This window comes from Dendrobates tinctorius, unplaced genomic scaffold (genome assembly GCF_039654945.1).
Source record: "Dendrobates tinctorius isolate UK_male_01 unplaced genomic scaffold, ASM3965494v1 ptg000241l, whole genome shotgun sequence".
Lineage (NCBI taxonomy): Eukaryota > Metazoa > Chordata > Amphibia > Anura > Dendrobatidae > Dendrobates > Dendrobates tinctorius.
In genome coordinates, this window is record NW_027361908.1 from 3,445,937 (window position 1) to 3,472,793 (window position 26,857).

Here is a 26,857-nt window from a genome sequence, read left to right on the forward strand (position 1 = left end):
GGCCCTTTTACATTTAGCGATGCACCAGCGATCCGACCCGGTCAGGATCGCTGGTGCATCGCTAAATGATCGCTAGTGAGCTTTCATACAGAAAGACCTCACAGCGATGCAGCAGCGACGCAGCGCACGATACTCACCTTTCACACACAGTGATCCTGACGTCCTCGTCGTCACAGCAGGAAGCCCAGCAGGAAGCGCCCGACGAGAAATGGAGCCGGACATTCTCGCGCGATCAGCGATGGACAGCGGGGGAGCCGGTCGCTGGTAAGTATCAAACATAGCGATATCGCTAGCAATATCGCTATAACGTCACAAAACCAGTGACGTTTTAGCGATATTGCTAGCGATATCGCTTAGTGTAAAACCCCCTTAACAGACAGAACATTAAGGCTATGTGCACACGGTGCGGATTCTGCTGCGGAATTTTCTGTGCAGATTTTGCTAAATCTGCAGGTAAAATGACCAGCGTTTTACGTGCAGATTAAGGCTGGTTTCACCTTAGCGCTTTTTAAGCGCACGCACGGCCGGGGGTAGCTCCGCCCCCGAGCCGGCTCTCTGCCCGGTGTGCCCGCCCCTTGCTTGTAGCGCCACCTCCTAGCGGACAGCGGCGCCTGCGATCGGCGCACCCTATCTTTAGCATAGGGTGCGCAGATCGTGCGCAGGCCGTGCGCTAGTTACGCTTTGACCTGCGCTGCACACTTTTGACGGTGCGCGCCAAAATTGAACTTTTCGGATTTTGGCGCGCACGGCGCACCGTCAAAAGTGCGCAGCGCAGGTCAAAGCGCAACTAGCGCACGGCCTGCGCACGATCTGCGCACCCTATGCTAAAGATAGGGTGCGCCGATCGCAGGCGCCGCTGTCCGCTAGGAGGCGGCGCTACAAGCAAGGGGCGGGCACGCCGGGCAGAGAGCCGGCTCGTGGGCGGAGCTACCCCCGGCCGTGCGTGCGCTTAAAAAGCGCTAATGTGAAACCAGCCTTAGTGCAGATTTCCCCTGCAGTTTTCTATAATGGAGCAGATCAAAAACTGCTGCAGAACTGCACAAAAGAAGTGACATGCTGCAGTTTTAAATATGCACCAAATCTGCGTGGAAAAATCTGCAGCATGTGCACAGCGATTTTTATTTTACATAGCCTTAAATGGAACTGTATATCACTTGCAGTTCTGCAGGGCCAAATCTGCTGCAGAACTGCACCAGAATCTGCACATACCCGTAGTGTCTCCCTCTCACAAACCACCTCCTCACCTCGCCCCCTATCTAGTCGGTGTTCCTCAAGGCTCAGTCCTAGGACCTCTACTCTTCTCCATCTACACCTTCAGCCTGGGACAGCTCATAGAATCCCATGGTTTGCAGTATCACCTCTACGCCGATGACACGCAAATCTACCTATCTGGACCTGACCTCACCTCCCTACTGACCAATATCCCACAATGTCTGTCTGCTATCTCAGCCTTCTTTTCTGCTCGCTTTCTCAAACTGAACATGGACAAAAGAGAATTCATCTTTCCCCCATCTCACTCTACCCCTCCACCAGACCTATCCATCAATGTCAATGGCTGCTCGCTTTCCTCAGTCCCGCACGCTCGGTGCCTTGGGGGGTGAGCCTCGACTCTACTCTTTAAAATCACATATCCAAGCCTTGCCTCCTCCTGCCGCCTCAAACTCAAAAATATTTCCCAGATCCGCGCATTCCTCAACCATGAAACCACAAAAACACTGGTGCACACCCATATCTTCCGCCTCGACTACTGCAATCTCTTACTCTCTGGCCTCCCCTCTAGCACACTGGCACCACTCCAGTCCATCCAACACTCTGCTGCCCAACTAGTCCACCTGTCTCCCCGCTATTCCCCAGCCTCCCCCTCTGCCAGGACCTTCACTGGAAACCTATTGCCCAGAGGCTCCAATTCAAAAACCTAACCATGACATACAAAGCCATCCACAACCTGTCTCCTCCATACATCTGTGACATGGTGTCCCGGTACCTACCCGCACGCAACCTTCGATCCTCTCAAGATCTCCTTCTCTACTCCCCCCTTATCTCTTCTTCCCACAACTGCATACCACACTTCTCCCGTGCTTCCCCCATACTCTGGAACTCTCTACTCCAACACAGACTCTCACCAACAACGGAAACCTTCAAGAAGAACTTGAAGACCCACCTGTTCCGACATGCCTACAGCCTGCAATGATCCTCAGTCTACTGACTCACCACACAAACAGCGCTACCCTCTCCTAGTGTATCCTCACCGATCCCTGTAGACTGAGCCCTCGTGGGCAGGGTCCTCTCTCCTTCTGTACGTGTGTCCCTTGTCTTACACATGTTTATTGTACCTGTCTATATTTCCCCTTTTCACAAGTAAAGCGCCATGGAATAAATGGCGCTATATAAATGAAATAATAATAATAATAATAAATGAAATATTCTCATTGAATACTTTGTTCTGCACAAAGTCCTGTTCCAATTTTGCCCATTCTGCAAATTTAGCATGCCGATCTGGCATCAGTCGAACATCCCTTCAGCGGATATTAGCTACACACAAATGGCACCCTTACAAAATCCAGCTTCTGCAGCATCTCAACGAGGATGACCCAGATCAGCGTACTGAATCTGCTGAATGGGCAAAAAAAAAAAAAAAAAAAAATAGGAACAGGACCCTCAGTTTACACAGATTATGTTCAGTGATGAGGCAAACATTTTTGGGTGTGCCATTTATATACTGTAGATACACCTAAGTAAAATGGGAATGGTGAGAGTTTTCTTGTGTAAAGTCCCCGTCTCACTAAGCGATCTCAGTAGCGAGATCGCTGCTGAGTCACGACTTTTGTGACGTAACAGCGATCTCACCAGCGAGCGGCCCCCCTGCCGGTATCGCTGATCGCTGGAAGAAACCTCTGGACATTTCTTTGGTGGCTGGTCTCCCGCTGGCCAGCACGCATCGCTGTGTGTGACAGCGGGAGACCAGCGATCAGGTGTAAAAAATAAAATAAAAAATATAGTTATTCTCACCTTCCGACGTCCCGTTCAGCCATCCTTTCTCTCTCCACGCTCCGGTCCCAGTGATCATTTGCACGAATGACCGCGAGACTTTGTTATCCCTCGAGACCGTGACATCGTGCAAAGGATCACTGGGACCGGAGCGTGGAGAGAGGCAGGATGGCTGAACGGGACGTCGGAAGGTGAGAATAACTATATTTTTTATTTTGATTCTATTTTTTACAGCGATGGCAAGCGATGCTGGGCGCTCGGCATCGCTGTGCTGATCGCTGGTGAAGCGGTCTGTGTGACAGCACACCAGCGATCAAACGGTGTCGGGATCGCTGGTAAGTCGCTTAGTGTGACGGGGCCTTAAGGTGTCTTGCATTGAAATCTGCTGCAATGACCCGGGTACTGCGTTCACCAGACAACACAATTTCTACCCGCTCCTCACATGTTAACCTCTGCAACATGTCAATGGCTGTAAACAAAGAGAAACACAAAAGAAAAATGTACTTGGTCGACATGACCCAGTCGACGCATTTCGACTGCACTAAGCAGTCTTACTCATGATTCATCTATTCCATTTGCACAACAGCATGTGAACTTGATTGTCACTCAGTGTTGCTTCCTAAGTGGACAGATTGATTTCACAGAAGTTTGATTTACTTGAAGTTATAGTGTGTTTAAGGCTATGTGCACACGGTGCGGATCCTCCCGCGGATTTTACTAAATCCACAGGTCAAATGACCTGCATTTTTCCTGCGGACTTCTTCCTTTTTTTTTTTTAGCGGTTTTACTGCCGTTTGTGCGGTTTTCCACCTGCGGATTTGTAGAATGGAGCAGGTGAAAAACTGCAGCAAAACCGCACAAAAGAAGTGACATGCTGTGTTTTTTTTTCCGCACAAAAAACGCGCAGAAAAATCCTCCACACCCTGCTATATGATCAGCCGAGCCTTGGGGGGGGGGGGGGGGAATAATATAAAAGGCTTCCTCCACACCCTGCAATATGATCAGCCGAGCCTTGGGGGCGCACAAAACGATTTTACAATTCTGACCAAAATTAGAATTATGCATGAGACTTTAAAGTGTAAAGTAGCCTGCACACGGAGCCAGTGATTCCCGAACAAGCGAACTCTAGTCCTAACATCTCAGCTGTTCAATGCCGCCAAGTGGTTTGATGACCTCTTGAACCATGATTCCCGAACAGGCGAACTCTAGTCCTAACATCTCAGCTGTTCAATGCCGCCAAGTGGTTTGATGACCTCTTGAACCATGATTCCCGAACAGGCGAACTCTAGTCCTAACATCTCAGCTGTTCAATGCCGCCAAGTGGTTTGATGACCTCTTGAACTATGATTCCCGAACAGGCGAACTCTAGTCCTAACATCTCAGCTGTTCAATGCCGCCAAGTGGTTTGATGACCTCTTGAACCAGTAAGGTATTTGTATAGGTGAACAAAGAGAGGGACTTGACATCAAATAGTTTATACTGTAGAGGACCCTGTGGCCTGCACTCACCAGGTTGGAGGTGGCAGTTCATAATAAATAAAAAACATTATTTCTATAGCGCCAGCATATTCTGCAGCACTTTACACTTTAGAGGGGACTTGTACAGACAAAAGACATTACAGTATAACAATAACCACAAATCAACAGATACCAAGAGGAATGAGGCCCTGCTCGCAAGCTTATATTCTATGAGGAAAAGGGAGACACGGAAGGGAGACGGTAACAATTGCTTTCAATGTTCGCACCAGCCATAGTGTAAGAATCGGGTGTTCATGATGTAATGCTGTATGAACTGATCATCAGCCAGAATATGTAAATAGCTTAGTTACTCACCGATAACAGTGTTTCTCGGAACCCATGACAGCACCACGGAGAGAGGGGGTCCGCCCATCAAGGACAGGAACCTACAGACAAAAGAGCGGCACCTCTCCTCCGCCCCCAGTTGGTTACAGAGCATCAGAGGGTCTCCCGGTTAGTTAACAACAAAAGTATATACATAACATTATAATTTGTATACTTATAGAGAAGCCTCGTGTCTAAGAACACACTCTACACACATTAAATCGTGCTCACCGCACACGTGAAAAAAGGGGGGGAATTAAGCGGGTGCTGTCATGGGTTCCGAGAAACACCGTTATCGGTGCGTAACTAAGCTATTCTCCCTCACCCATGACAGCACCACGGAAAAAATTTCAGAGATTGGTAGCTTAGGGAGGGACCACCGCCTGAAGGACCCTTCTCCCGAAGGTCAGGTCAGACGCAGAGGCTAGATCTAGGCGATAGTGTTTGAAAAAGGTAGAAGGTGTTGACCAGGTGGCCGCCTTACAGATCTGTTCTATTGATACCTCTGATCTTTCTGCCCATGAGGTCGCCATTGCTCTCGTAGAGTGGGCTTTTAGACCCTCCGGGATGGTATTCCCGCTGCATGAGTATGCCAGGGCAATCGCATCCCTTATCCATCTTGCCAGGGTACTTTTGGACGCCCCGAGCCCCTTACGAGGTCCCTGGAAACACACAAAGAGAGATCCTTCCTTCCTACATCCCTTGGTGGCCTCTAGGTAGTGCACTAAGCATCTCTTCACATCTAATGTGTGAAATTTCTCCTCTCCTCTATTCGTAGGGTTTGGGCAGAAGGAAGGAAGGACTACCTCCTGTGATCTATGGAAGTGTGTTGCTACCTTGGGCAAATATGCAGGGTCAGGTTTCAATATAATTCTATCCTCCATAATTTTAATGAATGGGGGTAATGCCGATAAGGCTTGAATGTCACTCACTCTGCGAGCCGATGTTAGGGCCACTAGCAGTATCGTTTTTAATGATAGGGTCTTTAGTGGAGCTGACTGGATAGGCTCGAATGGGGGTCGGGTTAGGGCTGACAACACTAAGTTCAGATCCCATGATGGTACTTTCTGGGTAGCTATTGGTCTAGACCTGGCTGCGGCCCTCATAAACCGTGATACCCAAGGGTCGCTCGCCACCTCCTGATTATAGAGGGCGCCTAGGGCCGCTACCTGTACCCTCAGTGTGTTAGTCGCTAGTCCCTGTTCTAACCCCTTTGGAGGAATTCCAGGATTTTATCCATTTGTATTCCATCCTGAACCTTTGCCCCCGAACTGGATAGGAATTTCCTCCAGGTTCTACCTTAGGCTTTGATTGTAATTGGTTCTCTACTTTTTTGTAACGTGGAAATTAGATTTTCTGAAAATCCTTTCCCCCTCAGCAGTGACCTTTCAAATTCCATGCTGTTAAATGGAGGTTCACTGCTTGAGGGTGTAGCACAGGACCCTGCGATAGAAGGTCGGGGAGATCTGGTAGAACCCAGGGGTCGGTTACTGACATTCTGAGCCATGAAAACCATGTTCTTTTTGGCCAGAAAGGGGCTATAAGTATTACCCGAGCCCCCTCTTCCCTGACTTTCCTTATCACCGCCGGGAGGAGAATGGTCGGTGGGAAGGCATACAGTAGTCCCCGTGTCCATGGGAGCATAAATGCGTCCAGGGTCTGAGGATTCCCCTTGGGATTTAGAGAACAGAATGCTTCCACTTTTTTGTTTTTGTGGTCTGCAAATAAGTCTGTCTGGGGTTCCCCACATTTCCACAATCTTCTGAAAAACGGACTGATTTAGAGCCCACTCCCCTTGATGTAGTTGGGTACGGCTCAGAAAGTCTGCTGTCTGGTTCTCTACTCCCCGTATGTGTAGCGCCGATAGGGACAGTAAGTTTTCCTCGGCTAACCGGAATATCTCGGAGGATGCCTCCATTAGCGTTATGGACCTGGTTCCCCCCTGGTGGTTTATATAGGCCACTGTTACTCGGTTGTCCGAGAATATCCGGACATGATGGCCCTTTAATGCTGGCAAAAGGTGACTCAAGGCATAATTTACTGCTAGCAGTTCTTTTTGATTCGAGGAGGCTTTTAGTTCTTGACTTCTCCATCCCCCTTGAGCCACACTGATGCCCATGTGTGCTCCCCATCCCACAGGACTGGCGTCGGTGGTAATTACATGTGTGATCTTGGCCTCCCAGGAGATCCCTTTGGACAAGTGGTTTTTGTCCTCCCACCAGGCTAGGGAATGAATAGTTTTTGAAACTAGCGTAATATGATGTTCCAAGTGGTCTCCTAAGGCCCGCTGGTTGGTCAGGATATCCCACTGCAGATCCCTCATGTGTATTTGTGCCCACTGGACCGCCGGCAAGCATGCAGAGAGGGACCCCAACAGGGACATTGCTCGTCTTAGTGTCATAGAAGGGTTTTGCCTCGCTTTTTGTACCATATGAATAATTCTGTCCCTTTTGTGATCTGGCAAGTAACACACTTGGATGTTTGAATCCAGTGTCAGGCCTAGGAACTCCTGGACTCTCCTTGGTTCCAGCCTTGACTTTCAGGTTCAGAAGCCACCCGAGGTTTTTTAGAGTGCTCATCACTCTGTCCCTCTGTTATGTGCATTTCTGGCCTGAGTTGCTCGCTATTAAAAAGTCGTCCAAATAAGGCACTATCAGAACATCCTGTTCTCTTATGTGAGCCATCATCTCTGCCACCAATTTCGTAAAGACCCGTGGAGCCACTGAGATCCCAAATGGCAGGGCCTTGTATTGGAATTCTCTTATTTCTCCTGCTATCGAGACTGCTAGCCTGCGGTATTGCCTGGATTCTTTGTGAATGGGGACATGGTAGTAGGCATCGCTGAGGTCTAAGACCACCATAAAGCATTGCGGAAAGAGAATTTTGATGGTCGATTTGATCGATTCCATCTTGAATTTTTCGTTCTTGATATAGCAATTCAGTCTTTTTAAATTTATGATGGTGCGGAAGGTGCCGTCTGGTTTGGTTACCAGCAGGGCTGTGGAGTCGGAGTCGGAGTCGTGGAGTCGGTGCTCATTTTGGTGGAGTCGGAGTCGGAGTCGGTATAAAATGGACCGACTCCGACTCCTAAAATATATAATAAATTGGGTACAGTAATTCAATGCAGGATGTGCTGAATATTTTTTTATAGGAGTTTGGGAAAGTTATGAAATGTCCTATAAATGACTGTTCTATTCCTGATCTAAGGCTACATTCACGCACAGCGTTTTTCCTGTGTTTTTTGAGGATACGTTTTTCAGCTGCAAAAGCTGATCATCTTTTTAAAAAACTGCATCACCTGAAAGGTTTTTGAGCTCATAGATAATGTTTTCAATAGCAAAAGCAGATTAGAAATCTGCTCTATCTATATATCCATTTATCCATATCTGTCTATCCATATCGTATCTGTACCAAAAAGAATGAAAACCGGGTAGTACACCAATATATATTCTGTTCTATCTAAATATCTTGATTATTGGATCATAAAAATGATTAAATGTCTGAGGTTCACATTGTACTACAATAAATTTTTCACTTAAATATAAGCAATATGTGTGGGAGTCGGAGTCGTGGAGTCGGTGTAAGGGAAATTGAGGAGTCGGAGTCGCAGGTTTGGCTTACCGACTCCACAGCCCTGGTTACCAGGAAGAGAGGCGAGTAGAACCCCCTGCCTCTCTCCTGTGGGGGAACCTCCTGTAGGACTTTTTTGTCTAACATACTCAGGACCTCCTTTTCGAGGGCGTCCTGTTCGTTTTTTGACGACCTTATCGGGATAATTATATATTTTTGCGGCAGGAGAGAATAAAAGTTTATCCTTAATCCTGATCTTACAAGATTTATCAGCCAGGGATTGTTGGATATTTTCTCCCAGGCTGGGAGGAAAAAACTTAGTCTCCCTCCCACCCTGGGCCCACAGTCACTTGGCGGGTTTTTTATCCCGGGACGAGTTACCGAAGATGAACCCCCTGTCCCTTCTTCTGTCTTCCCATTTTTGGTCTCTCGGGGGTCTCCTCTGAAAGAACTTTTTGTTCCGAAAGGACCGTTTAAAGCCTGTGGCGCTCACTGGTCCTAGGTTTGGGAAGCCTTTCTTTTTGTCGCCTGCCTTTTCGAGGATGTCATCCAAGGTTTCCCCGAAGAGGAATTTTCCTTCACAGGGAATGGCGCATAACTTCATTTTTGTCTGGAGATCCCCAGGCCAACATTTTAACCATAAAGCTCTTCTAGCTGCATTCGACAAGGCTGCCGTTTTAGATGACAATCTTATCGAATCAGCCGAAGAGTCGGCCAGGAAGGCTGCCGCCCCTCTTATCATTGGCATGGATTCCAGGATTTTATCTCTGGGAACCCCTTCCCTTATCTGTCTCTCCAATTGGTCTATCCATACCATAAGAGCTCTGGAGGTACAGGTTGCCGCTACCTCCGGCCTGATGTTTCCCCCTGCTGATTCCCAGGTGCCCTTAAGTAGGGTATCCGCTTTTTTATCTAACGGGTCTTTCAGGGTACCCATATCTTCAAAGGGGAGTGCAAATCTTCTTGAAGCTTTGGCTACCGCCACGTCTAGCTTGGGGGCGTTATCCCACGATGTGGATGCCTCCTCATCAAATGGGTACTTTCTTTTGATGGAAGGAACCGTAGAGTTTTTCCTATCCGGTTTTTCCCATTCTTTATCTATGAGGCCTTGGACGTTCTTATTTAACGGAAATACCCTCCGTTTCTTTTGACCCAGTCCTCCGAACATAATGTCCTGGACTGATCTATCAGTCCGGGGGTCTTCCACCCCCATAGTGGATCTTACCGCCTTTACTAAAGGCATCCACTTCGTCCAGGGGGAAAAAATGACGACCTTCCGTCTCCTCTTCGGAGGATGACGAGTCGGTATTTACAGTATGGGAGGTGACTTCCCCTGACGATAAGCTCTCTGATTGGGACTCTATTACCACGTCCCCCTTCCTTCCCTTTCCCGTTTTTTGGATGAAAGGGCACTCTGAATTTCTGCGCGGATTACCGCCCTTAGGTCTGCGGCATGATCCGGGGTTTCACCGCCGAGGAGCTCCTGTATACAGGAGTCACACAATTTTTTCTCCCAGGGCGTTGGTAATGGTTTCCTACAGGTGGGGCATTCCCTGTTCTTGGTTTTTTCCTTCTTCTTTCCCTGATAAGGGAAAGAAGTCTATTACAATGGGGAACATTCACGAAGATCCACTTACCCCCCATGCGCGGTTGCAGGTACCGGTTCTGGAAGTGGATCCAAATCCCTCACTGGGCGATCCACGGCAGGTGACTTGCTCCTTGCAGTTGAATGCTGCGTGGAGTGGCTACTGGACCGGCTCCCCCGTCCGTCTTTATCCTTTTGGCGGTGCTGGTGATGCTGCCTATGTTGCTGCTGCTGCTTAGGCTGCTGTAGCTCCTCATGCTGGTCGCTATCCATCACGCCTGAACGCTTCCAGCCCTGAGGCTGCCTCAGCGTTCCAAATTTGAATAAGCCGCCCTGGCGTCACCTGTCTTCCCGGCCTGCACCGCTGCCTTCCCCGGGGAGTGCGCACTGCGCATGTGCCGACCGCGGGGACCCGGAAGTTCCTCCTTCTACTTCCGGGGCAGCGCCATCTTGGTACACCTCTGTACCCGGCGCTGCCCCTATACCGACGTCCACCGGCCCCTACTCCTCCCGGAGCGGCGGCCCGGTCCTCCCCGCCCGCTCACCCTGGACAGCCCCTCAGCTGCAGCGGTGGCGGCTTCGGCAACCGACCCCGCCGCGACAGGGGCCTCCCCGCTGTCTGACCGCGGTCGGGACGGTCCCGGATCTTCACCTTCCGGTAAGCGCTGCGCTCCTGCTGCCGTGGTTCACCCGTCAAGGACAGGAACCCAACTGGGGGCGGAGGAGAGGTGCCGCTCTTTTGTCTGTAGGTTCCTGTCCTTGATGGGCGGACGCCCTCTCTCCGTGGTGCTGTCATGGGTGAGGGAGAAAGTACAGAGACAGAGGGCTATTAAATGCATAAAGCATGACATGATACGAGGAACAAAAATTTTGAATGGGCAACACAGGGATAGTTAGATTCATGTGTTGAGGTGGTAGGCCAGGGAGAACAATACCACACCACCCACTCACAAGTGTAGCAGAGAACATCTCCTGATACAGTCACAGTCAGCACCCACATCGAAGTGCTGTACATGAATGTACAGTGTGATGGTGGCAGTACCAAATAGGGTGTGGGCAGGAGAAAAGGAGCAGTCTCACTGAAACTTACTTGACTGTGTCCAGCGCGCAACAGTGTAGCGGGGAGAGCGGTTCTTGTTACACTAACCAGCGTGTTTTGCTTCACCAGGGAGCGTACAGCAGGACGTGGGTGGTATGTACGTGTGTCTGCATTCAGTCACAGAACGGTCAACGTGATGTGGGCACTAGCAAGCACAAAAGGAGTGCATACTTCGTGTCTCCTGTGCCCAAGCATGGGGTCACTGTCCTGGGGGTGAGTTACTAGTTTATTACAAACATGCCAGTACAACTTTAAGGCATAGATTTAGCACAGGAGTAAGGTGTTAATTGCTGATAATCAAGCATGGGATTTTTAAATCATGAAATGCTGCATTTAAACTTTTTTTTTTTTTTTTTTTTAAACCAGTGACCTCAGAAATTAAATCTAATTCACACATTTACAATTTTGATCCTTTCTTTCTGCTAAACATCTATCATTAACAGATTAACACATTTTGGGAGCTATCAATGCAGAAATATTGTGTCTCCATGCTTACCCTCATTTTTTGAACGCAATTCCTCTTTCAAGTCCACCATTTCCTGTTTGAGTCTGTTTAAAGCAGATGACTCGTTTGTTGCTATACGCTTAGACCTACGTACAGTAGTATCATTATCCTTTTTAATTATGCTTGTGTCTATAAGAACAGATGTTGCATCATTAGCGGATTCCTCCAGAGCAGCCTCTAGTTCCTGAATGCGTTGATCTCGTTCCTAAATTTAAAATAAATGTATTAGTATATTGTTGGATCTTTAGCTAATAAAAAAGATAAGTCTACAGTGGCATGCACATATAACCATTGCAATGATGTAATTACAGTTAACTACTTTGAGTCGAAAGACAAAAGTTCCAATAAGACCACACTAAAAGCAACAAAATTTCTTATATTTCAAAAATGCCTACATAATGAGGAACACAAGTAACAAAGCAGTAGCAGACAGTACAAGTAGAACACACACAGAAGACAAGTGACCCTATAACATCTTTGAAAAGAGATCCCTTACAGAAGTCATATGACCATAATCTCGTTGATTTAAAAGCCATTCTTCTGCCATCCCGATTTCTCGATACTCTGTCTTGAGATGTTTGTACCACAGTCGTGGTCACAAGTTGACACGGACACAAATTTGGGTTTTCACAAAGTTTGCTGCTTAAGCTTTATAGTGACAAGTTGTATTCACTCTAGATTGTCATCAAGAATGATCAGATGAATTGAAAATGTGAGAATTAACTATTTATTGAAATCACAAATAACTTTAAAGAGAGAGGGAGTTCAATTGCTGTGAAGCTCAAGAACGTCCATCAAGTGCCAGTCATGTCTCCGAAAAGAGAATTCTGCTACAGGATTGGTTCAACACCAGTGCACAGCTCAGCTTGCTGACAAATGCCAACGGCCATAGGTCCTTGCTCAGAGCGAGGAGAATCTTTCGGATGCTGGTCGGATGTCAAAAAAGGGCAGGAAAGAAGCCACTTCTTTCAAAGAAAATCAATGATTTTTACATGGCCAGGAAACTCTCATAGATCTCAATCCCATTGAGAACTTGTGGTCAATCCTCAAAAAGCAAGTTGACAAACTAAAACACTGTGATAAACTCAATGCACTGATTAGTCAAGAATTGGTTGCAATCAGTCTGGACTTAAGGGGATTTTACACATAGCGATATCGCTAGCAATATCGCTAAAACATCACTGATTTTGTGACGTTATAGCGATATCGCTATGTGTGATACTTACCTCCGACCGGCTCCCCCGCTGTCCATCGCTGATCGGGCGGCTCCATTTCTCGTCGGGTGCTTCCTGCTGTGAGTCAAGCGACGCGTGGAGGCGGGCGGGAGGACGCCAGGATCGCTGAGTGTGAAAGGCGAGTATCGTGCGCTGCGTCGCTGCTGCATCGCTGCGAGGTCTGTGTGGAAGCTCACTAGCGATCATTTAGCGATGCACCAGCGATCCTGACCGGGTCGTATCGCTGGGGCATCGCTAAATTTAAAAGGGCCTTTAATCAAGATGTGGATATCAAGCATGCAATCTCGAATTGCAAAAGTCTTGAGAAATAACAGGCAACACCATAAGCTTTCATTACTTATTTGGGACTTACCGTAAAAAGTTCTCGTAGCCTTCAATTGAGAGGGGGAGGCAGAGGAAACCATAGCTGTATGCTGTTGCCACCTATTACAACCTAGTTGAAAACGTAGCTCCTCAGCAGGCTACACCTACCTACTGGCAACAAGTTACACAGAAACAAAGCAATAGGTGAAGCAAACAAATTTACAAGAGGAAGGAAACCACAACACACGCCCAAACATGGCAACAAAAAGGACAAAAGTGGGTGCTATGGCCCATAACGAAGGCTACAAGAAAACGGTTTTACGCCAAGTCCCAAAAATCCTCTTTCCCAAGTACTTCATTGGGGCCACAAAAGCATGGAACGTGAGGAGGGAGGAGAAGGAGGAGAAGAAGGAGAAGGAGAAGGAGGAGGAGAAGGAGAAGGAGGAGGAGAAGGAGGAGAATAAGAAGGAGAAGGAGAATAAGGAGGAGAATGAGAAGGAGAAGGAGAAGGAGAAGAAGGAGGAGAAGAAGAAGGAGAAGAAGCAGCTTTAAGGATGGTCTCTTCTCTTGAGGGACTGAACAAGAAGTGCCAAACGTAGCAAAACTCAGGCTATTTTTGGCTAGCCAAAGATAGCGCAGGTTTAGCTTGTGGGATCAAGGTGCCAGAGCCTTGGATGGCCTGTAAGGAATTGTTTGATAGCAAAATTAGCTTTCCATCAGTTAGGCTGAGTTCACACGTGGCGTTTTTTTCACGTTTCCGCGGCTGTTTTAACCGCGCGATTTTGCCGCGAAAAATAAGCATCCCATGCATTCCTATGGGACTCCGCAATGCTGTGCTAATGCTGCGGTTTTTACCGCGGCGGAATCGCTTCGCGGTAAAAACCGCAGCATGCTCATTAATTTGCGGAATCGCGGCGATCCCGCACCCATAGGAATGCATTGTTCCGCTTACTTTCCGCATGTGGCTGTGCACACCATGCGGAAAGTAAGCAGAACAATTGCGGATGGTACCCACGGTCCGGAGGAGAGGAGACTGTCCTCCGGGCTGTGGGTACCATACTGCTGTAAAAAATAGAATTTAAAAATAAAAAATATTGTTATTCTCACCCTCCGACGTCCCGCGCAGTCTTCCCGCTTCTCTTCACGCTCCCGTACCCAGTAGTCCTTTGCGAAAATGCCCACGATGGCGTCCGTTCTCGCGGGATCTCGAAGTCTCGCGGTCATTCGCGCGACGTCATCGCGAATTACCGCGAGACATCGCGATCCCGCGAGAACAGACGTTATCGCGGGCATTTTCGCAAAGGATTACTGGGAACAGATGCGCGGGACGTCGGAGGGTAAGAATAACACCATTTTTTATTTTTTTTTTTTTACATTTTATCTTTTACTACAGATGCTGCATAGGCGGCCTCAGTAGTAAAAAGTTGGTCACACTCGTCAAACACTATGTTTGACAAGTGTGACCAATCTGTCAATCAGTTCTCCCAGCGATGCTCCAGATCGCTTGGAGAACGCTAGCATTTTGCAAGCTAATTACGCTTGCAAAACGCTAGTTTTTCCGCGGGAAAATCGCGGGAATTTAAAATGCGATTTTCCCGCGGACTGGAATTCCGGAATTCTCGCGGTAATTTCCGCGAGAGTTCCGGTACGTGTGCACTTAGCCTTAAGCCAAAAAAAAGTTATGTTGCTTGAAGCGGAATAGATAGCAGGTTCAAGAGAGGTTAAGCAAAAGATACTTGGGGTGCATTTCCACGGTCCGGATTGCCGACGCATTGAACACATGCAGAATCACCGCATCATATCCATAGACTATTATTTATCTTGCCAAGACGGAGCGTCTCCGCAAGATAAATAGGCATGCTGCTTTCTATAAAGACGTGCCGCATGTCCGGATTCGTGGGTGCGTCACCCGCCTTTTAGTACGTATAGTGGAGACTTGATTTCTTAAAATCCCCTCCACTATGCTGTAACATCTGGACGCTGCGGATTAAACGCTGCGGCTGCACGCAGTGTTCAATCCGCAGCTAATCCTGATGTAATCTAGACCGTAGAAATATACCCTTACATTCATGGGCAATATTTAACTGCCTTGGCAAATCAGGTAGCCGAGGACACAAGGCTGAGACCTGGCTTCAAGCGCAGACTTGGCCATGAATTCAACTTGTGTGTCTGTGGGGTCTTTTAAAGAAGCTACATCAAAGAGTTATCAAGAAACATTTTCTGCTTTAAAATGTTAGATAATACAGCACAGTACAAAAAGAGGACTTGAAAATCCTCCAATAATGAGAACAGCAAAAGAACAACAAGGTTTACCCATACAGGCCTCCAAACAAATGCACTATCAGGATGCAGTGGACCCATATAATAAAGATGGCAACACAGGTGTAAAAATACCAATCAAGCAACTGCTCCAGCCTACCAATACATGGAGGGGGCGATTGCCTGGTATGTTGATGCACAAAACAACTTGTATGCGGCGCTGTTCACACTATGGCCCGCACAGCATCCAGGCCAGCCTAGTACCAACACCCTTCTATTAGTTCAGGCGGGCTGCCCAGCGCTAAAAAAATGCATGCCGTGTGAACAACAGACACCGCAGTTTACAAGACCAAATGTGCCCAACTGCACCCCGAATAAAAAGTGCAAAAAACACATTTAAAAAAATGTTCTTTTGCTGTTCTCATTATTGGAGGATTTTCAAGTCCTCTTTTTGTACTGTGCTGTATTATTATTTAGTGTTAGGTACCCGTAAGCGTGGAGATCTTTGACGTAGGTTACGGGCTCACGTATTTTGGCCAAAATATCAGCTAATACTCCACATTTTTTTAAATGTGTTTTTTGCACTTTTTATTCGGGGTGCAGTTGGGCCCATTTGGTCTTGTAAACTGCAGTGTCTGTTGTTCACACGGCATGCATTTTTTTAGCGCTGGGCAGCCCGCCTGAACTAATAGAAGGGTGTTGGTACTAGGCTGGCCTGGATGCTGTGCGGGCCATAGTGTGAACAGCGCCGCATACAAGTGTTTTGTGCATCAACATACCAGGCAATCGCCCCCTCCATGTATTGGTAGGCTGGAGCAGTTGCTTGATTGGTATTTTTGCACCTGTGTTGCCATCTTTATTATATGGGTCCACTGCATCCTGATAGTGCATTTGTTTGGAGGCCTGTATGTTTAAAATGTTAAATACAAAACCACCATGTATTTCTATGTAAATGTTTTTTTTCAGGTTGCGCCAACCACTTGTCTAGCACCTAGATAAATACGGAGTGCTAAAAAATAAAAGAAAAAAAGACATTTGGCAGCATGTCCGACTAATGAAGGACACAGTCTGCAGAGGCATCCACTTCCTTACTCCTTAAAGGCCCTTTTACATTTAGCAATGCACCAGAGATCCGACCAGCGATACGACCCGGTCAGAATCGCTGGTGCATCGCTGAATGATCGCTAGTGAGCTTCCACACAGGAAGATCTCACAGCGATGCAGCAGCGACACAGCGGACGATACTTACCTTGCACACACAGCGATCCAGACGTCCTCCTGCCCGCGTCCTGCGTCGCTCGTCTCACAGCAGGAAGCCCAGGAGGAAGCAGACGACGAGAAATGGAGCCGCCCTATCTCGCGTGATGAGCAACAGACAGCGGGGGAGCCGGTCGGAGGCAAGTATCACACATAGCGATATCGCTAGCAATATCGCTATAACGTCACAAAATCAGTGACGTTTTAGCGATATTGCTATGTGTAAAACCCCCTTTACATTGAGGGATTAGTTCAAAAGAGCAGACAAGACTGTTGACCATTTCCCCCAATCTGAGCACCTGATCAGAATCTAGATCAGAGTCAGATTTGGCATTATAGTCAAATACCTGAAGTGACCTAGCCTCAATGAAGGAGCAGCGGGACGGTGATTGCAGTCTAGGAGTTGTGGAGAGAGAAATGGACTCTCTGGGCTGCTTACACTTATCGCCTATTCAACAGCAGCATGGCAGATCATGTGAGCGGTTTGACTCAATCTGGGCAATTGTCAGAGCACCAGGTGCGGTAGTAGATCTGGGAGATGCTCCACAAGAGAGACCCAAGTCTGTAACACCTGGGGCAGGGCAGCTACAGACAGATTAATGGCTCAAGCTAGAGGAGAGTACCTGATCATAATCCAGATCAGAGTCCCCATCTCCTGTAGAATTGAGCACAGAAAAGAAGTCAAATCAGCTGCAGCCCGGATTTCCTCTTCATGTACCATTTGCCGGAAAGTGTGACAAAGACACCAGCGCTGATTGGGCGCCGGCATCATGTGTCAACACTGCACGAGAGGGAGTGCCAACATAGCTGGAACGGCGCCAGCACGATGGGAGAGTATAAGCTTTATTATTTTATCGAAGCCAAACATTCTGATCAAGAATGGGGAATTTTTTTATTTATTTTTTTATCCCCAACTAGGCACTTTTATCCCATGTACAAAATGAAGCGGCAGGTCGGATGCCTGGAAAAAGCAGTGAATAAAAGTTCCTTAGTTTGTCCTTTGATGCAAATCCCAGCAGCTGGATCCCCACCTATCAATCTCTCATGCATTCACTTTTTTTTTTCCCCTTCACTAGATAACCTCTTTAAAGATAATATAAAAAAAAAAACAAAAAAAAAACAAAAAAAAAAAAAAAAACACACACAACATTCCCCACCCTCCACCACAAAATTCATATAAATGCAAATGCACTTATCCAGCCTTGCAATCTTACCTCCAACTCCTGCTTGTAATAGTTTGTAAGGGATTCCTTCAGGTTTTCCAGTCTATTATCAAACATCTCTTCCAGCAGTTCTCGCTCATCTTCCATTGTCTCACTTCAGAGAAATAAGACACTTTAAGACTGTAAATTAGCAAGTAAAATCCTTAAAAATACCCAAAACAAAGCCTTACCTGAACTGACACTTTTGTTGCTGCACGATTTCCATCATGTCATCGCAGACTTCCTTCCGTATTTTTGCCTCCATGTCAAGATTTTCTTGATTTTTTTTAATTAGAAGTTGTTTTAGATTTTCTACAACCTGCAGCAGTTCCTTAGAAAACAAAATAAGGCTAAGTATTCAACCTATGTAAAATAAATAGGTTTACTCAGTGTTATAAAATGGCACCAACTTCTCTATTAAATGTTTTGATATCGGTTTCACAGTTGTCTTCTTCATCAGATTCCTCTTCAGCATCTTCATCATCTGTGTAACTGCGATTTGCCAGAATACTACTCTCCTTGATAAGGGACTGAATGGTTGGAAGATTCATTTTCACAGGTGGTGCTTGGACTAGCTGTAAAAGTAAACAGATGGTGTTAGATAGCCTGAGGATAAGCCCTCAACACTACAAATAAGCTGTTTTAAGGGGATGTGGCACTCCTTTTAACACCACTTTCCTTTTCTTGTTCACTAGGCACAGATTTGTACTTTTAGTACCAGCTATGACTGGTATTAATGTTAAGCCCCGTTTACTAGAATGGTACAAAGCTGTAGGGAACTTTAATACCATGCATAACCAGTAGCGATGAGCGGACGAGTGGATGGGTTCTCTCAAGTTTGGTTTGGGTACAGGAAACTTGACCCAAACCCCACTGAAGTCACCGGGGGGGGGGCTTGAACATCCGACGGTTCCCACGCTGTCCTCTGTGACAGCATGGTAAACCTTACTGAAGCCACTCTGACAGCCGCTGGGTATCGCTGTCACACAGAGGACAGCGTGTGAGCCAGCACCTGTGACTGGCGGTAAACTTGTCACTGCCGGTCAGACGACAGTTGATGACTACTCCTGTCATCAATGTGTCCTGATCTCGCTGATGGTGAGAGCAGGTGAAGCTGATGTTAGTATTCACCAGCTGACACTTATATTTATTCAAATAACTTTTTTTTTTTTTGGTGTGTATTTTTACTACTGGTTTAGAAATCAGGGTGACTGCCATGTCTTCATTACTAACCCCAAAAACAAATTACCCCAATTGCCACAGCAAATCGGGAATAGATGAGGCTATGCGCCAGAACTGGTGCATCAAATATGATGCGCCACTACTGGGGCGGCTGCAGGCTGCTACTTGTAGATTGGGAATGGTCAAATAACCATGGGCATTTCCAGCCTATTAACATCAGCCCACAGCTGTCTTTCTCCTAGCTTTTTATTAAAAACAGGGGGTGAACCCCACGCAGTTTTTTCCCCCTCACACTTACTACTAATAAATAAAACAAAAAAAACGGATGAAAAACAACGAGTTCGGCACTCGAGCTGTCGCGACAACTGTTGGCTAGGAACTCAGTTCAGAGCCATCGGGTCTCCCGGCAGCTCTGAGGCACAGCCTCTGCTCTTCTCAACTGCCACCGCATCAGGGCAAAAATCAGGGTAGTTTTTGGGGTTGATGTCAGCAGCTGGCCGACACCCCCATTACTAACCTAGTCGTCAAAATAACCACATTAAAAAAAACCCACATTATTTAAAATAAAGACGCCCTCACATTCCCTCTTTTACCCATTAATAAAAAAAATAAATCTAGGAAGTTCGGAAGGTAATCTAATAGTGAAAAGTCCCACGATGCCCATCGAATCCTATGGAGTCTCGTTCTCAGAGTGAGGCTCAATAGGGTTGCTCATGGTCAGCGGCAGGTAGGAGCGTGAAAATTTCGGTTGCCAAAGCTGACTGCAAGTGAACTATGAAGTCTCGTTCTTAGTGCTCCAGGTTTTTTTTTTTTAATTTATTTAAAACAGTGTGGGGGCCCCTTTATTTTTGACCAGCCAAGATAAGCAGACAGCTGAGGTCTGCAGCCTGTGGCTGTCTGCTTTATCTGCGCTTGTTATAAAAAAATAAGGGGTCCCTCACATCTTTATCATTCTTCTTCTAACATGTTGCGCCGGCCAATCACAGAACTGCATCATGACTGTTATGGTGCCGCAAGTGACCACATCTGAAAAGCTTGTTTAAACAAGCTTTATTAGTCTGCCAAACCGGAACAGGAAACTGGAGAAGTCAGTGTTTGGTACTGGACACTAGGTGTCCGATACGGACCCCAAATTTTACAATTCAGGTTTGCTCATCCCTAATAACCAATACTAATAGTTCTGAACTGTGCTTGCTAAATAATGAAAATCTCACTATAGTGTTGTGGCATCTTAGCATAGCCAATCAGTGGAAGGGCCAAGAATCTAGTATTAATGATCTATCCTTAAGCTTGGCCGTCTTTTTTTTTTTTTTTTACAGAGTAACCACAATTTAAAAAAAAACAAACAAACAAAAAACAGTCATATGACATGTCAGAAGTTTTGACTGGTGGAGATCCAATCACTGAAACAAGAGAAAGAAGCTCTCATCACCATTAGGCTGGTTTCATATTAGCGCTGCACATCATGCACATCCATGCGCAATGCGACCCTATGTTTAACATGGTGGGCACATGGTCTAGCGTTTGCACGTATTCGTATGCGTTTTCGTGCGCATGCGTTTTTTGTAGTGTGCGCCTAGGCGCATCCAACGCGACCTGTTGCATTTTTGGGTCCGTCCAATGGCGTAAAAAAACGCATGCATACGGAATGCGCAAAAATAACACATAGTCTATGGGAGCGCAGGCGTGCGCATGTCCGCCTGCGTTTGAAATCGCATGCGTTTTAAGAGTTAACATGGCTAGAAACTGGTTAAAACACATGCGCCTAAAAAACGCAATCGCATGCAAAACGCATCATGCGTTTTTTGCATGCGTTTCTATTGCGCACGAAGCACAGCGCTAAAAAACGCTAATGTGAAACTAGCCTTAGAGAACAGTTTGCAAGCTCCTACAAGTCTAGGAGTGCATCATGCAACCTTACCACCCTGATAACAGCTAAATCACAACAGAAAAGGCAGATCTCACAGCTGAACAATTCTGTCCCTTCACTATTGGTGCAGGACTTCACCTCCAGACAACCACTGAAATTCTTGTGTGTCACTAAGTTTCAAAAGTGTTATGAGAAAACTAACTATTAAAAAGCGACACAAAAACCATTTTAGGCAGTTTTTGCACACAGCATTTTTCCATAGAACTATTTTTTTTTTGTGAGCAAAAAAAACAAAACCCAGAGTCCAATGTTCACTAGTCAGCAGTCACCAAATCATAACTTTTGTAAGCCAACGCTAAATATACAGTTCAGCTCTAGGCAGAGAACACAGGATATTGACAATAGGTTACAGCATTCCCAGAACACTCCCATAAAGTCCCAGAGTCATCTATAGACATCATTACTAGGTTCATGTGATTATTAATATTCCTTAGCTCTGTAATAAGCAAAGCTATACATCTCCGATAAAAGCAATGAACATAAAATACATTTTAGTAGCAGATTTGAATTAGGTGATACTTAAGCTTATTTACCTGGCTTGCAATGGCGGAGAACTTCATAGCATGTAGGGTCTCATCATAGGTGGAAGAGCATTGATTTATATTCACAATCATGCAAGATTTTCCCCTCCCCGTGAAGAAAGTTTGAAAGACCCGGGTTAATTTGCTGTCCCTGAATGGAACCACATTCTGCCTCAGTCTAGGAGAAAAGAGCAGCACTGTGAGGTGAACTCCTCTTCAGAGGAGCATTTTGGTCAACAATTTAAAAAGGTACAATTTTTCTCAGGGCAACATCTTCTACATGGAGTTGAGCTTGATTTAAAACACAGGATTCGGACCCGTTAGTAAATGGTATTTTTAAGTGTTTGAAAGCAGGATATAAAGTATGTATGGAACAAAGAACCTGCAATGCACAACCAACACTATCACATAGTAATCTCACTTGTTTTGCTGATTTTGTCTCAGTGCAGAAATGCAACGGCCCAGGGTATGAAGAGATGTATTAATATTTGTGGCTTCCTTTAGCCGATCCCCACTTCTCTGATCTTTGCATCGTTCAGATCCAGCCAAATCACAGAATGTTAACCTTTTAAAATAGCATGCATAAAAAAAATAAAAAAAATAAAAAAAATGAATAAGAACCAATTAAAAAAATCTGAACACACGAGTTGCAGTTTGTAAAATATGAAGTGGTAAAGTTAAGAAGGATATACTTACTCACTAATCTTTGGTGTGAAATCATTTTTGCCTTGCAGGTGGAGAATCCGAATGGAGAAGATGCTATGACTAAAAAATGTGAGAAAATAAAACAAACAATGTTACCTTATAAGTAAACTATTCCTTAAAATGAAATCACTAAATTATTAAGAAACATGCATTTAATCTTACCTTCGGCTAGAATTCTGGTTTAGGTGGGTGCTTGCGAAGCTTTGATTTTTCCTTCCAACCCTCAGTACTTTCCAAGCTTCATCAGCATTCTGAACATTAATCCAGTTTAGATCTGTTGTAGGATAAAATATGTAAGCTTGATTATCAATTTAAAAAAGGTAGAAAATACACAAAATATAAAAACTATTAAAATTATGGGTCTTGACCAGTCACAGAATGTTGAAGAATAAAATATGAAATCCTCACTGTACCATTGATCTGCTACTAATGGTCCAGATGGCTATGCAACCACTGCACTGCAGCCGATCACTAGCCACACCACTTGACCATTGCATCATATACGATTGTCTGCAGTAGTCACATGTCTGTCTAGACCAAACAGATACAGAGATCGGTGTTGAAAAGGAAGTGGCAGGGTTTAAGCAAGGCGAGACATTCGGGGATTTTTTTACAGCTTGGTTTCACAAGATTTGCATGTTAATGAAATTGAGGCCAAGCTTTTTGTAATCTACCTAAATAATCACTAAATGTATTATTCCTTTGAAACAGAAGCTTAAATACAGGTGCTTATCACAAAATTAGAATATCAAAAAGTTTATTTCAGTTCTTCAATACAAAAAGTGAAACTCATATAGAGACACTAGATGGAGGCCAGATGCTATCAGGAGGGCGGCAAAGTCACGATGGGGGCAGGCTTTACAGCATTGAGAATCTCTCCCCATGCGCCGGTACACAGCAAAATACTTCCGGGACATAGTGTACCGGCGCATGCGCCGTAATGATTTTCGGCTTTGCCCGCGCAAACTATGGAGCAGAACTACTAGAATCCTGGAAAAGATCGCGGACGGGGGACACAGATGGGGTGGAGAAAAAAAAAGAATAAACACCACCCATCGGACTGGACACAGGCCATTTACATATGCCGCCAACTTCCGGTGACAGATCCCCTTTAAGTACAGTGAATCCGTTGTTTTTAAACAAGGTATTGGTACTTTAGGCAATGTGGACAGGAGAATTAAACTTCCATCTCCAAAATGCTTGTCAGCAGAGGGAAGCATGAAGTGCTCTAAAATTTACTGGTATATGGCTGCACTGACTTTGGTCTTGATAAGACACAGTGGACCTACACCAGCAGATGACATGGCTCCCCAAGCCATCACTGACTGTGGAAACTTCACACTGGATCTCAAGCAGCTTGGATTGTGGCCTCTCCACTCTTCCTCCAGACTCTGGGATCTAAACACCTTAGACCACCTTCTTTTACTCCTTGGCCCAGGTAAGACGTTTCTGGCGTTGGCGATTGGTCATGAGTGGCTTGACACATGGAATGCGACACTTGTAGCCCATGTCCTGGACATGTCTGTGTGTGATGGCTCTTGAAGCAATGACTCCAGCAGCAGTTCACTCCTTGCGAATCTCCCTCAATGGTTTTTTTTTAATCCTTTCACGGCTGCGGACATCCCGGTTGCTTGTGCACCTTTTTCATACAACACTTTTTCCTTCCACTCATCTTTCCATTAATATGCTTGGATACAGGACTCTGAACAGCCAGCTTCTTTAGCAATGACCTATTGTGGCTTACCCTCTTTGTGGAGTGTGTCAATGACTGCCTTCTGGGCATCTGTCAAGTCAGCAGTCTTCCCCATGATTGTGGAGCTTACTGAAACAGACTAAGGGACCTTTTTAAACGCTTAGGAAGTCTTTTCAGGTGTTTTTTTGTTAATTATTCTAATTTACTGAGATAATGACTTTGGCTGAAAGCCAGAATCAACATTAACAGGAGTAAACACTTGAAATAGAACACTTTGTAATGACTATATAATATGAGTTTCACTTTTTGTATTGAAGAACTGAAATAAAATTAGAAGATCTAAAAGTTAATTTATGAGAAGCACCTGTATGTGTTAACCCAAGTCTCGTTACCTTTAACATAGGGATTTCCATTCCTGTCCTCACACAGTCTCAGTGTGGTTCGTTTTCGATTTGGCCCAGATGGCAGTGGTTCCAATAAATCATATACAAATTCATTATAAATTTCAAAATATGACACCCAAATTGAAATCTGCACATCAGCAGGGTCATGTAACGAAACAGCATCTTGTGGTCCCCAATGTGAAGTGGTCTCTGTTAGGAAGATAAAATGTTGAAGATTAAAATTGTTGATCATCACCAATACAAATAAATAGGAAGAGATCCCACTGATAAACAATGGTACCTTCAAGTTGACTGCTTGTTTGGTATTCAGGGTTTGTAGAAGAGAGACCACCAATGCCACTGTCAAAGCTCATGCTCGAGCCAGCTCGTAGCTGAGATTCATTGCCGCCACTTTTCATAGGTGTGAAAAGTTGCTCCTGCAAAAGCCAAAATATAAGCTGCCATATTTGTTTAGATCATCAATGTGTGATTGTTGGAGGATCTGAAACCTGATGCCATCACCAACTAGCCGATATCTGCTCTGGCAACAGCTAGAAGTAAGCAATGTATGAAGCAGGATACTGCAGCTCCGTACATTGTTCACTGGCCGGCGAATACTCCAGTTTATCTTCTGTTCATTTGAAAAGGAGAAAATGCTGTAAGAATAGGTGATCAATATGTTAAACCAGGAGATCTTTATTGGATTTATGCTTCCCAAACCATGCATGAATCAGTCTGGCTGTGAAATGGAAGAAATAACTGCAAGAGGTTTGCAGCATTTCAGAGAATACCTAGTTTGAACAGACTGTTGAGACTTTAGGGAGAGACCTGACCAGTCCAATGCAGCCCTCCAGCTGGCTTCCTCCGGCAAAGCTCCAGTTGATTGGCAGATCCTCTCTTTGTGGCTTTTCAAACTAGGTTTTCACCAATATGCCACAGCATTTCAAAGAGACATATCTGGCTGCAATTGTTGAGCCACGCTCTAATTGGTTTCCATCCTTCACACATACAAACACCACCATCATGAAGATCATTACATTGCAGTAGTGAGTCAATCCAGCACTGGGATGAGATAGTAGAACACTAATTAGGAGCAGCAGCATCTGTGTGCTTATGCCTCTTTCTCTCTGCAGATGCTTCGGCCTCTTCCACCACACCATATAGACTTTTATTGAATGGACGTGTAACCTGACTGTAGCTAGAAATGCGCATCTACACTAAGAATCTCTAAAGTCACCAGTAAAATTGGAGTGTGAATAATCAGCACATGAGGTTGGGGTGGGGGGGGTGTAGTATTGGCTGCTAATCTATGTTACAGAAATGTATAATCTTCACTTCCACTATTGACATACGGAAAATAGACACCAAATTAAAAGGGTGTTCTCATGTTATTAGATTGTTTTAGTTAGACAGCATGAAAATAAGCAAGTTTGCAAATTACTTGCTTTTTCTATCTGCTCTCTTACATAGAGTACAGCGATTTCACATGGGGCTTGGCCACTAGAGCCTGGGTGAATGCGTACAGCAGTTACATTACAAGAGAGAAGATACTGCCTAATATACCAGTGAAGTCTCTCTAACCCATTGATTTCTACATAGCAGTTTACTGCTCACCACCCTCCTTCTCGGATCCTTATAATAAATTTTATTTCTATAGCGCCGACATATTCCGCAGCACTTTACATTTCAGAGGGGACCTGTACAGACAATAGACATTACAGCATAACAATAATCGCATAGATCATAACAGATACCAAGAGGAATGAGGGCCCTGCTTGCAAGCTTACAATCTATGAGGAAAAAAAAAATGGGAGACACGAAAGGTGGGTGGTAACAGTTGCCCTGATTGTATGGACCAGCCATAATGTTAAGTGTGTAACAGTACAGACACAGAGGGCTAAAGGATGCATAAAGCATGTGGGAACATGATGCGGGGAACCTGGTTATGGTAAAAAACTTTTGGCTGTGCCACACAGGGATAGATTAGGTTAATGTGTTGAGGGCGGTAGGCCAGTCTGAATAAATGAGTTTTCAGGGCATGCTTAAAATTGTGGGGATTGGAGACTAATCGTATTGACCTGGGAAGTGCATTCCAAAGAATTGGCGCAGCACGTGTATAGTCTTGGATACGGGAGTGGGAGGTTCTGATAATTGTGGATGCTAACCTCAGGTCATCAGCAGAACGGAGGGCGCGGGTAGGATGGTATACTGAAACAAGGGAGGAGATGTAGGGTGGTGCTGAGCCATGAAGAGCTTTGTGGGTGAGGGTAAGAAGTTTGTACTGGATTCTGGAGTGGATGGGTAGCCAGTGTAATGACTGGCACAAGGTAGAGGCATCGGTGTAACGATTGGCAAGGAATATGATCCTGGCAGCAGCATTCAAGACAGATTTGAGGGGGGAGAGTTTGGTAAGAGGGAGACCGATTAGAAGAGACTTACAATAGTCGAGACGAGAATGAAGATAAACAGTAAGAGTTTTTGCGGAGTCAAAAGTAAGAAAAGGTAGAGTTCTAGAAATGTTTTTGAGGTGCAGATAACAAGAGCGAGCCAGTGATCGTATGTGGGTGACAAAGGCAAGCTCGGAGTCAAGTATGACCCC

At 45.6% G+C, this 26,857-nt stretch overlaps 1 protein-coding gene across 3 annotated transcripts in view; it reads right to left on the reverse strand.

Moving 5' to 3' along the window:
- The window catches only part of KIF20A (kinesin family member 20A), a 75,119-nt gene that overhangs the window by 22,564 nt on the left and 25,698 nt on the right, over positions 1-26,857 (reverse strand). For all 3 annotated transcript variants that reach the window (XM_073556917.1, XM_073556918.1, XM_073556916.1), the window contains exons 7-16: positions 24,560-24,695; positions 24,268-24,468; positions 22,345-22,456; positions 22,174-22,242; positions 21,899-22,042; positions 21,490-21,655; positions 18,255-18,419; positions 18,036-18,175; positions 17,857-17,959; positions 11,580-11,793 (exon numbers count right to left, since the gene is read on the reverse strand). In XM_073556917.1, the coding sequence (XP_073413018.1) occupies positions 11,580-11,793; positions 17,857-17,959; positions 18,036-18,175; positions 18,255-18,419; positions 21,490-21,655; positions 21,899-22,042; positions 22,174-22,242; positions 22,345-22,456; positions 24,268-24,468; positions 24,560-24,695 (1,450 nt within the window). The remainder of the gene's footprint in view (positions 1-11,579; positions 11,794-17,856; positions 17,960-18,035; positions 18,176-18,254; positions 18,420-21,489; positions 21,656-21,898; positions 22,043-22,173; positions 22,243-22,344; positions 22,457-24,267; positions 24,469-24,559; positions 24,696-26,857) is intronic.